This window comes from Oculina patagonica, chromosome 1, assembly GCF_052425735.1.
Source record: "Oculina patagonica isolate OP01 chromosome 1, crgOcupat, whole genome shotgun sequence".
NCBI lineage: Eukaryota > Metazoa > Cnidaria > Anthozoa > Scleractinia > Oculinidae > Oculina > Oculina patagonica.
The window spans coordinates 37,821,239-37,835,250 of NC_135758.1; the positions used below are offsets into that span (position 1 = coordinate 37,821,239).

At 40.3% G+C, this 14,012-nt stretch overlaps 1 protein-coding gene across 1 annotated transcript; it reads left to right on the forward strand.

Annotated features, from left to right (window-relative positions):
* The first annotated feature begins 2,707 nt into the window (after positions 1–2,707).
* On the forward strand, positions 2,708–13,970 carry LOC144628982 (arylsulfatase B-like). Its single transcript, XM_078487122.1, has 7 exons — positions 2,708–3,039; positions 7,574–7,660; positions 8,601–8,812; positions 10,171–10,382; positions 11,638–11,858; positions 12,662–12,951; positions 13,752–13,970. Exons 1-7 carry the CDS (start codon positions 2,778–2,780, stop codon positions 13,968–13,970), a joined length of 1,503 nt encoding a protein of 500 aa, XP_078343248.1. The 5' UTR covers positions 2,708–2,777.
* The last annotated feature ends 42 nt before the right edge of the window (positions 13,971–14,012 follow it).

Sequence of the window (14,012 nt, forward strand, 5' to 3'; positions counted from 1 at the left end):
TGTCTAAATTTGCCTAAAATCCATGACACAGTTCCTTTATTAATCAGTCAGGCAATTGTTATTAACTGGCTATATTTGGGCGAACATTTCAATTGACTTCTGGGCCGGGTTGTTCAAAGCACGATTAAGCTAATCCAGGATTAGCGCAAATTTTGATTTTAGCTTAACAGCCTTTTAGTGAGATTTTCTGTTTATATTTTCTGCCCTTCAGTTTTGCCGTTCAGTAATCCCAAACTCCACAAAACGTAAGCAACAAAATCACTTTAATACAAGAGAAATCGAACTCTTGATTTACACCTAATCCTGGGTTAGTGTTAATCAGCTTTCGAACAACCCGGCCCTGTTGTCTACATTTTTAGTTGTAATTTGAATTTTGTCGACGGTGTTTTCTAAATAAAGCAATAAAATGCAGTGAATTTCTTCTTTATGCAAATCGGGGGCGGGGGGGGGGGGGGGGGGGGGGAGCGCGTGGGTGAGAAAAAAAAAAAAAAAATATAAAAAAAAAAAAAAAAAAAAAAAAAAATAATAATGATAATGATATAATAATAATGCATTTTATTTATACACGATGAATATTGCAGAATGATAGTTGACACACAACATGGCTGATGTGGTCGTGTCATTTGAAAATAACAATAAATGAAGAAATCAATAACTATGCTAAATCATTAAAAGTCCCCAGATTAAACAAAAGATTTAAATACAAGTTTCTTTAATGAACTTTTGAAACCCATCAAAGATTCTTCAAGGCGGGCCTCGTTGTCTAATGAGTTCCGTATTAGGTTTGGGCAGCACCAAGCAGACCTCCGTGATACCGGTGCGTTGCTCTACCAACTGAGCTATGAAGCCTTGAGACGTTGGGAGCAGGTCAATCAGTAGGTCCTAATGTTCCGCATGTGGAGTAGATGACGTAATGCATATATGAAAGACATATGAAGTGTTTTCGTTGTTTTACAGGAGGCCCAGACTCACGTTATGTCCACTTAGTCAAAATGGTGACGTCAAAATTATAAGGATTTGTATGAACCTTTATAGGTTAAACTAATAATAATAATAATAATAATAATAATAATAATAATAACGAATTTTTAAACAGGATGACCCTTCAGTACATGAGTACTGTTATCAAAGGGGTCCTGTAAAAAGAAAAATATATAACAATATAAAAATAAATCATGATATTCAGAGAAAATATAATGAACAGCCAGGAAAGCTTACACTTCACATCATATGTTGTCATGATTGTGTGATATAAAGTTCTTTTTTTAATTTAAGTTTACTCCCACCTAAAATATTACAAGGGATATAGTCTGTTTGTAGAAACTTTTCAAATCCAAATAAAAATTTCTATAAAATTACACGTTCTGTAAAAAGTACAGCTTGTATTTATCCATTCTCGTTGTTTGGCATAGAACGTGTAGACAATGTTCAGCTAATTACGCCTTTTGTTCTGCGACCTTCTGATTTGCAATTCTTGTGGGGACAAGACGCAGAAATATGTCGCAGCAACATGTAGCAGCGACAAAATGATGGATGTATCACACTTAGAGACATGTAGCAGGGACGTGTAGCGGGGAAAAGTAGCAGCAACAAAATCAAAGTGTGTACGCGCACAAGTAGCTGTAGTGGGGACATACTCCAGGGACATGTAGCAGCGACACGTCCCCTCGTGTGTGCGGATAATTTTTGGCGCGTGCAACACGAATTCGTGCGACATTTTGTCCCTGTGACATGTTGCACGAAGTTCAACGAGTTGGATTCCGTGCAACATGTCGCAGGGACAAAACAGCTTCAAAGCTCGTGTTATTTGTGAAACGACCGAAAGCACTAACTAATAACTATAGTTAGGTATAACTATAGTTAAACTTAAGTTACGTCGTAGATGTGACCGCAGCCGATGTCTTGGACTAGAGTGGAGTGCACAAAGGATAACACGTGATCCTCTTTTATACAACTACTGTACAGTGGAACCCCGATGTTACGATATGCCAAGGGAGAGTAAAATTATATCGTTATATCGAGGTATCGTTATATCGAAACTCCCGATATAACGATATGGCTTATAAACGAACATATCGTTATATCGGGGTAAACCTAGTCAAAGATAAGAAAAAAGAGAATAAGAAAGGAGGAAAGGAGGAGGGTGAAAGAGGAAGAACACTGAGTATTATTTTCGTATATAATCGTACAAAGCGCGATAGAAACGTCGGTACTCGATCACTGTAAGGTTTTGTGTTAAATTCAATGTTTACTTAAATTGTGACTGAGTACTGATATATCGTTATATCGGGAAAGATTTTACGTTCGGTCCGCTAAATTCTCATCGTTATATCGGGGATATCGTCGAAGACGTATCGGGGTACGTCCCAACATTTTACAGTACTGCCGGACATGGAATATTCATCGTTATATCGGGAATATCGTTATATCGAGGATCGTTATATCGGGGTTCCACTGTATTTGCATATCGTTGATTCATCCCCAGGGCATTCATTACCATTTCAAATTTAGTTTGAATTCATGGTAGCCATGTTGGAGGAGTCAAACAATAAAAGATATTTGCATAAAAATGATTTTATTTCCCCAAAGGAAAATCATTTTATTGTTTTACTCCTCCAATATGGCCGCCATGAACACAATCCATGGGAATTTTAAATCTGCACCGAAGAATGTGAATAAATTAAAAGTGGTCACACTTTTGGGCGCCTTGCTGTAAAACCTCCTCGTTGACTTTGTGTGTGTGAACAGAATATTAACCGCCATCTTTTACAACGGATATGGCTTCTTGGTCGTTACTCGTATTTTTATGTGCGTCACACCTAGTCAACGGTTTAGAAGATTCTAAGCCTCCGAACATTTTGTTTCTTCTCGCGGACGACCTCGGTTGGTATGATGTTGGGTACCACAATCCCAATATACAAACTCCAAACATCGATGAGTTGGCCAAAAACGGAGTTATATTGGATAGTTACTACGTACAGCCATTATGTACACCAACACGGGGAGCATTGATGACTGGAAGATATCCTATTCATACAGGTATTCCAACAAATTACAAATAGATAGACCTTATCACGGTTTTCGACGCCATTTTGACGAGTTAGGAAAATCGGGTAGAAATTACAGTGTTTGTATGGGAATCCGGCGGCAAATATCTTGTACAAAAATTGAATTCTGGACAGTTTATGAATTATAAAGTTAAGATACTAGGCAAATTTTTTATTTGCCGAGTTTGAAGGATGTAGCTGGGCTAGAAAGCGTTCAGTTACGTTTTTAATTTTTCCATACATTTGACTGTATTTTTTTTCCGCATAATTGACGCGGTTCGCGGGAAAAATTATAGACAAATGTATGGAGAATTAAAAAATAACTGAACGCTTTCTAGCCCAGTTACATCCTTCAAACTTGGCAAATAAAAACTTTATCTAGTATCTTAACATTACAATTCATGAGTTTTACAGAATTTAATTTTTGTAAAAGATATTTGCCGTTGGATTCCCTTACAAACACTGTACTTTCTACCCGCTTAGCCTACTCGTCAAGCAGAGTACACAACATGCCCCAGTTGTTCAAAGGACCTACAACGCTATGCACGGAATAAACCGCTATCCGGTGGATAAGTGTTTACAAAACCAACTACGCTATCCAGTGGATAGTGATTTATCTGGTGGCGTTATCTATACCTTGAGCAAGCTTGCATTCAGCGACGACAATCCGGCCATCATGGAAACAAACTCTCCCAAAGTGGGTACAGACAACTCTCGCCTTGCGGGCACCTCGCTATTACGGACACCCCGTTATTACGGACAGGTGTTAAAGTTCCGGCGAATGAAGAATTACTGAAAATAACTCTCGTTCCTACGGACTTCCTGTAGTACGGACACCAAATGGGGTCCCGAAGGTGTCCGTTAAAGAGGGAGTTGACTGTACTTCGATTACATAATTTGGGAGCTGTGTTCGTTAGTCCGAAGTAGGTTTATAGATGGGGACATTTTTTATAAGCCGAAACCGGCGAAGGAAGCTGAATGTGAATTTCACATATTCACATATTTATTGGGCGCATTATCATGGACCCAGTGCGCCTACAACAATTTTAAAATAAAACAAAAAATCATTCTAAAACGAAAAATACATTACTTAACCACTTAGCGTGGCAATACCTAACCTGTGAAATAGATAGTGGGATATTACAGGCTACTTCTTGGTATTAGTTCTTATTAGACTTATTATTACGCTATAATTAGTCTAGTAATTCTTTTGTTTTTTACTGTGTCTTTTTTGTACCACGCACAGTCGGTTTTTGTACTGAATGAAAACCCGATAAAATCACCTTCACGAGGAATAGTAGAGACCAAGTGCAGTTAAAAAAATGGTGTCATTGAACCATTATAAATTAATTCTGCCAAATGAATAAACAGGATACAAGTGTACTGACAAAGAAGCATTCTTAACAAAGGAGGCATTGCATCCGTGGCAACCTCAAACTTTGAATATCTTGTTTCTTTATTATTGCGTTTGACGTTAGGAGAACGCAACCTAATCCGCCGTTATTATGCGAAGAGTTTCGAGTTTTCGGTTGAGCTACCCCTAAAGCATTTTTTGCAGGGGCTTTGCGGTTAAAGGGACTATGTCACGGGGATTTTGCAGATTTTTTGTCTAAACTGTCCTGAAATAAGTGGTGGGCAACTTTACCCATGAATGACCATATCTTTGAACATTTAACTGAAGCAAGAGAGGAAAGGGGACAGAGAGGTAGTCTCCAGTCTAGCCTGGGAATGTCAAAGACAGAAAAGTATATTTAGCCGGGACGGAGTGCTCTCTGCCCGCACACGCCATTCATGATCAAGGCGTGAGAAATGTCATTTAAATAGGGAAACGATGATGAGAGGAGGGAAAAAATTCGAGAAAATAGGAAAAGAGATAGATCTACATTTTCAAATCAAATGGCTCGCGAAGAAAAGTCCCAATTAAACCTGCAAACAGGCAAAACAGAACAGACAGACCCCGACGCCGAGACCACATTTCTATGCGGGCGACCAACGTGGAAGGGAACCTCCGATTTCGAGCGGACCGCGACGGCGGCCACATCGACGGACGAGGAAACACGACACCGGTATGTCACTAGATACATCACACCTCGAAGTACGCCGGGGCGTCACAATCCAGAGCGAGTCCAGGGGGAGACACTGAAATGAACAGCAACACCGCACGGGAAGTGAGAGTGCGGGAAGGGACTTGTGTGACCAGTCACACTTGAGGGAGAGGACCGACGCCCCAAGGCGGAGGGCCAGCCCACATGTTGTGAGGCGCGCGAGCGAAAGATGAGAAAGCGGGCGGGAGAGTGAGGGGGTAGGAGAGACGGACGCTGAAGCCGAACAATCGGACAAAATCGTTGCCGAACCACGCCATGCCCACTAATGACAGTGTTAGCGAAACAATGTCACGCTGGCCCGATGACACAGAACCGGAACACGATGTGGACGTCCGCATCAAAATAACTCTGCGACATCCCGGCCAACGCCCTCTCAGTCCCTCTCTGTCCCATTATCCTTCTTGACTGAAGATATAACCTTTATTTGGGGACAGTCGGCTGTTAAAAATATCGATCTTTATGAAGGCGCGCGGAAACAACTTGAAAACGTTGGCTAACGTTTTCAAATTGCAATCCATTTCCATCCGAGCCATTAAACAGTTTAAGGGCTCTAAAATAGCAATTGTTAATAAAAATGGACCATTATTTTTAGGCTTCCTGCGACACAAATATAAATTTTGGCTGTTTAAAAATCTGTTAAAATCCGTAACATAGCCCTGGGGACGGGACGAGTTTGAACGCCTATGTATACAGCTAATTCGAGAAAGGTTGTCGGAAAAAAGCACAAAAGTGCACGCGACAATACCGAAAGCTGATCTGATATTTACTTGAATTTGCATATTATATTAGCCTAGAGGAAATGATCAAGTTTGAATTTTTTCACGTGACAATTTGGTTTTTCCACTCAGGAGGCCTTTTTTGTAGCTTTAAGCCTGGTTCTCATATGATCGTCCCGATCGTCTCTGTCGCTTCTGTCGCTTCAAAAAGTGTGCTTGCTCCAATCACCTCAGACTTTGCAAACGACAGAAGCGACAGAGACGATCGGGGCGATCATATGAGAACCAGCCTTTACTTTTTCTGTCGCATGTCTTTGAGTTTTGAAAGCTCTCTTAAATTCAGCGTGGCTACAAGTACCTTGTTTTCACATGTCTGAAGAGAGAGAAAACGTGCAAATTCGCGTTTGTCAGCACGTTCAGTAGCTCCTTACTTCTAAGCATTCACCTTTCGGTCTTGTCACGTGTACTTTTGTGCTTTTTTCCGACGACCTTTCTAGAATAATCTGTATTTCATGAGGGTGAACGCGAATCACGAATACCTGAACTAAAAAAGCGGTTAATTGCAATGTGTCTTTTTCTGAATTTATCAAAAATATTTGCACCTATTATATCACTCTCTCTGTCTTTGTGCGTGTGTCTCTATTTGATTTTTTTTCTCTCTTTCTTTTTGTGCGGACCTGTAATTTATTTTCATTTTAAAATGCCGTAATTTATATCAAATGGCTGCCTGGCTCCGCTAGCCCTTATGGTTATTCCAGGCAGCCAGTAATCTTGAAACGTAAATAATTTTGTAAAGGCAAGAAGACTAGCTTTCAACGACCCTATCTACAATCCCTCTGATGTGCCGACTCTATATCACTAAGAACTGCAGTTGTTTCATAGCCTCTTTGGAAAAGTTTAGTTTCTTGTCAGGTCGCTCGATTACGATTCCTTTTATTTCCACGTTTTCCCGTTTTTTTTTTTAAGTGCACTCTAAAGTCAGGAACTTCACATTATCTTACAACCGTTCAGAATGCTTTGTAATTACATTTTAAATATAAACAATCTGCATGTGTAGGATTTAGAAGTGGGATGTATTCTAATTAGCATTTGAATCATAGCAGTTGTTGCCCGAAAATACTGACTATACAAGCTCCTACAGCTCCGGCATATACCGTAATAGTTCACCACTAAATTTTCTCCGATTCTGATTGGTTTAAATTGATCACGTGACACGATAGTGTTCATCCGCGGAGGGCACTATCAGCCCATAGCGCCTGTCCGAGGAAAATACCCGAATGGATAGGAGTCTTCCGTGAATTTTTTTGTAAACAAGCGGGCCTACAGACAAAAAAAACCCACTAAATTCAGTGCATTTAGTGGGTTTCTTGTCTGTTTATTTATTTTTTTTTAAATTTCGGCTTTCAAATCTTTCATCAAAAAAGGTAAAAAATAATTCAAGAAGCTTCGTTTTTGAAATGGGCGAGCGGAAGCAAATTTAGTGGTGAACAATAAAAAGGATACAGTATTTTTGTCTCGGAACTATCGGTTCTCGGAATTATCGGTGCGATAGTTGCCCCTTGGAAATTTGATGTTCTTAAAACTTGCATATTATTAATATTTGTTTTAAGAACATCAAATTTCCGTGGGGGCAACTATCAGCCAATAGTTCCTCGACAGAAACACTCTATCATGTGTTTAAATAGTTATCTTTTGTTTCTGACAGGTCTGCAACATGATGTTATCTATCCAGCGAGCCCGTTCGGATTGCCACTGGACTTCGAATTGTTACCACAAAAACTTAAAGAGGCCGGTACGCCTTAGTTAAAATAGGGCCGTAACTAGCAAGAGGCAAGACGAGGCACTTGCCTCGTCTAGATTTTAACCTTAAATTAAAAACAAAATATGTTTTGTTTGGAAACAATCCCAAGTTGAACAAAATTGATTTCTCTCAAAAAATACCTTATATAAAAAGTCGAAGAAAGAGTTTCAGAGCTCCTACATTTCAAATTTTTCTGAAAAGCATGCCCCCAGAACCCCCTAGCAAGATCTTGGTTCGTCTTTGGCAAAGGTCTGGTTACGGCCCTGTAAAATGATGCTTCCTTCGCGACAGTGGGCAAAGGTCGAATGCACTCAGATTCAAACTTATGACTGTTGGGAACACTGGTCAAAAGAAGTTATGAGTTCTGGGACGCACTAAATATACGGAGTAATGAGGACGACCTTTTTTTTGGCGTGTATAATCATCCGGTCGAGCCCAAAATTTCTCGTCGTCTCAATTTTCTGTTTCTGGGTTTTCCTCCATATTTTTTATCATCACGCATTTCTCTCGTTGGATAACACGTTTTGAAAATGACAGTGTTTTGAAAATGCAATGCACATGTGTCCCCAAATTAGTATGGGATTTTCCCAGGCTATGTGGCCTTGACACATTAATAATCTATCTATCTATCTATCTATCTATCTATCTATCTATCTATCTATCTATCTATCTATCTATCTATCTATCTATCTATCTATCTATCTATCTATCTATCTATCTATCTATCTATCTATCTATCTATCTATCTATCTATCTATCTATCTATCTATCTATCTATCTATCTATCTATGCAAAGCAATATAAAAATATACCTTTGCATGTTTAGCGGTTTATTCGATTCCCACATTTGTTTTTGAAATCACATCTCATCTACATGCTTTTATGTGTTATTCTCCTCGTGTTTTTCTTCTTTCTACTTTCCTTTTGACAGATTACGCGACTCACCTGGTAGGCAAGTGGCATCTTGGTTTCTACAAGTGGCCTTATGTTCCAACTAAGAGAGGTTTTGACACAGCTTATGGAATCTGGGGCGCCGCTACAGATCATTTTGATCACACACGTGACGGAGTAATTGACTTTCACGATAATTTGGAACCGGTGAAGGATTTGAGCGGCACGTATGCTACCAATGCTTACGTGAATGTGAGTAGCCGTCTTCCAAACTCCACGTGCACTCCATATGATCTATTAAAGAACCAAAGATCTCTTAAAGATCTACCAACTACATGCTATTATGTGTTATTCAACGGCAACGCGAGTAGACGCAAGTTGAGCGTAACATTTTCAATGGCTTTTTTGCAAACTTGCGTGCGCTAGCGACTAAACTTGCGTGTTCGTTTGGCCACCCAACGCAAAACTGTGCGCAAAGTTCAAGTTGCGACTACTTACGCCCACTTGCGTTACCGTTTGGCCAATGCTTAAAGGTGGATTTCCACTGTCGCGTTTTTGTTGACGCACGTTAACGTACGTAAAAATTGTAAACGTACGTAAAAATGAAATTTTACGCGCGCGATTACGTGCGTCGAATTTACTCTGTCCAATTTCCAATGCCACATTTTTTCTTGGTATTTACGTACGTTACACGCACGTATACGCACGTAACGATCGCGAGCGTTTTCAAAAAAGTTGAACTGAGTTCAACTTTTTTCGCGGCTGTCTGCGGTTACGCAGCGATTTACCCAATCATACTTTTGGATTTTGTCACATGACACCACTTACCATGTGGAAAACCATTTAATTTAAAATCGCCGTCGATTTACATCGGAAAACATTCAGATGTAGAAGCACTTTTCATCGAGAAAGTCCGAACATTTCCAGCAATAATCTATAGAACTGACTACAGAACCAAATTACACGAACGCAGTAGTGAAAGAAAACGCCTGGCGTCAGGTCACGTAGGCTTTGAACCGGCAATCCGGGAAGGTCGCCTCAAATCTTTTTTACTTGATGGTGTATTTCGGAAGTATTTATAAAATGCCTCTTGATCATATTCACGCATTTCTTTTACTAGCGTCTGATACAAAGTGTTTTCATGGCAGCCATGTTGGAAGAGTCAAACAACAAGATATTTGCATAAAAATGTTAATGATTTTTTTCCCAAAGGAAAAACAATTTATTGTCTCACTCCTCCAACATGGCCGCCAATAACACACTCTATGCACCAACTTGATAATTCAGGGTGGCAGGCATTTACGTACGTTCAACGCACGTAAAAAAGAAACGCTTTTTATTACTTTTTACGCGACAGTGGAAATTTGCCTACGTATCTTTTTTACGCACGTTTTGCGTACGTAAATATTTACGCGTCAGTGGAAATCCACCTTAAGACTTGTATATAAAAGTACTGAAACTTGCAACAACAAACTGGGTCGTTTGAGTCTCGATAATGCACTCAAATTGCTTCAAAAACTGCTCTCAATAAAACAGTTAGAACCACGTAAAGAAACACGAGAGAATTAGCGGCAGATATGTAACTGGTTAATTTACTTTCTCTCGGCCAGCGAGTGGAACAAATCTTACAAGCCCACGACCCTTTACAGCCGTTATTCATGTACATGGCCTTTCAAAACGTCCACGCTCCGATCCAGGCCCCAGAGAAGTACATTAAGAAGTACGACTTTATAAAGGACAAAATGAGGAGAGTGCAGGCTGCTATGGCTGATATCATGGATGAGGCTGTGGGTAACATAACAGACGCATTCAAGAAAGCAGGGTTAGTACAAACGATTTGGAATTTGTACTCTGTAAAGATTGATTGCGCGGCTTAGAAATGCTACGTGCTTTTTTTCGTCTAGCGTACTTACTACGCTAAATGATTTGACACAAAAATAAAGTTCTTACTCTTATTTTCGCGCTCGCGCCCGTCTTCTCCTTCTCCCTATTACGGGCGATTTTGGGCAATTTAGGGCGAGTTTAGGCGACTTTGGGCGATTTTGAGCGACTTTAGGCAATTTTAGGTGACCTTTTAGGCAATTTTAGGTGACCGACCTAAGTACAGTTGTTGTATACATGTACATGGGAATCATCCTGGTACACCATAAAGCATTGTTACAGAAAATATTTATACTTAGAGCGACTTTGGGCCACTTTAGGCGACTTTAGGCGATTTTGGGCGACTTTAAGCGATTTTGGGTCCCAGAGTAGGCCTCTTTCCTTTCTTCTCCTGCCACAAACCGTAGCTCTCACAACCTCACAGTACAGTAGGGTTCATGAACACATAACTTAATAGACGTGTCAGGACAGTAGGGTTAGTACAGGAATTTCCAGTTCTAAAAGATTCATTGTGCAGTTTAGAAAGTCAAGCTATCACTTGAATCGATTCGTGCTATCTGTTCGCGTTACACTCTCGCCGGCACACGAATTCTCTTTCTCCCTTTCCTTTCTATCCCTGCCACATAGGCTTAGTGGCCAAAAGCCTACAGACAGAGGGTTTAAAAGCGGTACGCACTACCGGCTGCCTGCGCAGTAGTGTGATGATGAACGCATTGGACTTCAGATCAAGCGAAAAAGAGAGACCTGATAAAATGTCACAGATTTTAACTGATATTTGAACCGCCAAAATTTATATTTGTGTCTCAGGAAACCTGAAAAAATCGTCCATTCTGATTTTTATCAACAAATGCTATATTAGAGCGCTAAAACTGTTAACGAGCATCTTTGGCTGCGGATGGCTCGGATGGAAACGCATTGCAATTTGAAAAAGTTAGGCAAACGTTTTCAAATTGTTTCCATGCGTCTTTGAAATATCAATACTTAAAGCCGTAGCTTGATTTCTATCCACAAATTAAGGTTGTATATTCCTTTAGATGTTCAAAGATAATGTTTATTTAGGGTTTAGTTACCTACCACTAATTTCAGAACAGTTTACATCAAAAATCTGCCAAATCCCCGTGACATAGTCCCTTTACAATGTACACGTACAAAGAAACATTGAACATTATTTCAAAATCACTTTCTCGTTGTTTCAGATTATGGAACAACACAGTTTTAATATTCAGCAGCGACAACGGAGGTTTGCCTTATTTTGGGGGATACAACTGGCCACTCCGAGGGGAAAAAATTACCTTATGGGAGGGAGGGGTGAGAGGAGTTGGATTTGTGCACGGCAATCTACTGGCGAGGAAGGGAGTTACGTGCAAAGAACTGCTGCATGTGACGGACTGGTACCCAACTATTCTCAGGCTGGCGGGTAATAAGGAACTATTTAATAAAAGTAGTTTGAACTGAAGCTTAACTACTTCTAACTAGTAATAGTTCTCACTATAAAGCTGCCCCCGCCTTTTTATAATTTGTTTTACATCATTCTAAGTTTAGTGGAGTCTTTTTGTCGCTTTTAATTATTGATGCCGATGGACTGCACAATTAGACTTCTTTTTTTACTGTGCAATGTACGTCACGACCGACATTGTTTGTTGCAGAATTTCTTGTTGTGTGACACTCCGTTGCGTCCTAAAAATATTCACAAGTTCAAGTCGAATATATCACCCAGCGCGCGGAACTAACACCTAGCGGAAATAACACATAACACATTATTCGTGGTCATTATTCGTCTTGGTCCATAAAAACGCAAAAAGGACTAGGCCAATATCCAGCCATCTTGACCGAACAAGCTTCGTCAATAAACGATTTATTATATGGCCAAAAAAACGAAATTTTTATTGCGGGATCGACGCGGGAAATCCCGAGCGGGCAAGATAGGCCCATCTTGACCGCTCGGGTTGCCCATCAGAATACAGGATTCGCTTCATCTTGCCCGCACGCGGATTTAGCCATATAATAAACCGAAATATTGCCTTCGCTTGGTGTAACTTACCTTGGTGAATATCACCATGAAGTTTTCGTTATTCGGATTTACTTTACTTTACTATTTAAAATTGTCGGCTGGCCCTGTTTGCTACGACTTCGTAGTTGCTAATAAGTCAAATTGATTCAATTCTCTTTATGTTTGTGCTTAAATGGGGCAGGTATTGATAAGCACTTTTTCCTCTGTAGGAGTGACAAGCGAAGACAAAAGTCCTATTCCACTAGACGGCCATGATGTATGGGACACGATTTCGCTGGGGAAACCTTCTCCGCGCACTGAAATATTACTCAACATTGACCGCCAACCTGGCCCTGTTCCACCAGGGCCTGTTGTCCTATATAGTTATACCGGGATGGCTCTCAGGATGGGCGATATGAAGCTATTGATGAATGTGCCAAATGTCACGTGGTTTAAGCCGCCCGAGATTGGCGGAAAACCGGAGGAGATCCCCTTGGACGTGCCCCTTAAGCTTCCGCATGTTAGTAAACACCCAGCATGTTTTGTTGGATTTCGTGAATCTGATCAGTTTTTCCATTGTTGCGTATTCGTTATTAGTATAAACTGTTCTTTTGGAAATCCGCGAATCTGATTGGTTCTTGCGTTGTTTTCTTTCCGTTGATAGAACACGATTAAAAGGAAAATTTTTCCTCTGTTTGGTTTGAAAATACATCAAGTTGTTAGTTTTGAACTGCAGTCTTTTACAATGTCTACCAAAGCAATTGGACTACTCGCCCCTGTTGTTTATAAGCGATAGTCAACTCGGCTTTAGTCTCCCTCGCAGCCGTTTTTAGTGTCGTCGCGCAATGCTGGGAGGAGCGTTGCGTGACGACACTAGCTAAAAAACGGCTGCGAGGGAGACTAACTCGGCTGCGCTTCGTTGATTATTCGCACAAGAAAACTCAGGCTCGAAGTCTGATTGTTAAACAAACGCTTTACTCATTTGGTAGCCCTCACATCACAGGAAATTTAAAGCTAAAATTTCTTACACAGAGTAAAAGCCTCACGGCTTTCATATTTACAAATAATGGGTTCAAAATCCGATGGACAAAAGACTTACTCCCTGGGGAAAACAGTGTACGTATTGCTTCTTGAATCAAAATCATGATCAACTTTAAAATACATGAAAATGGAATTCGAGGATATGAACTTGTTAGGCATGTAACTGATTTCGAGGTTAAGTCCCTTGCCGTTATGGTTAGCAGTGTTTCTTCTCCGCAGACCAATAAATTATTACTGTTGTCTATTGTTAATTACGTTTCTTATCATCTTTCTTTGCAGGAAGAAGTTGAAAAAATAGACGTCGCGCTTTATAACATATCAACTGACCCAGAAGAACGAGTAGACCTGAGTAAAACATTGCCGGATATTGTCAAGAAGATGCAGATGCGACTGAAGGATTACATGAAGTCTTCAGTGAAACCGCTGAACCAGAAACCTGATCCCGAAGCTTTTAAGACTGCCCAAAAAAATGGAATATGGGGTCCTTGGAGAGACTGAAACGGGACGCATTGAACGACTGAACAAACACAATGTGATACG

Excerpts from the sequence above, each read along its gene's own strand:
- LOC144628982 (XM_078487122.1), top strand. The coding sequence starts at position 2,778 with ATGGCTTCTTGGTCGTTACTCGTATTTTTATGTGCGTCACACCTAGTC. Across the intron at positions 3,040-7,573 it reads AAGATATCCTATTCATACAG|GTCTGCAACATGATGTTATC; the intron begins GTATTCCAACAA and ends TGTTTCTGACAG. Across the intron at positions 11,859-12,661 it reads AACTATTCTCAGGCTGGCGG|GAGTGACAAGCGAAGACAAA; the intron begins GTAATAAGGAAC and ends TTTCCTCTGTAG.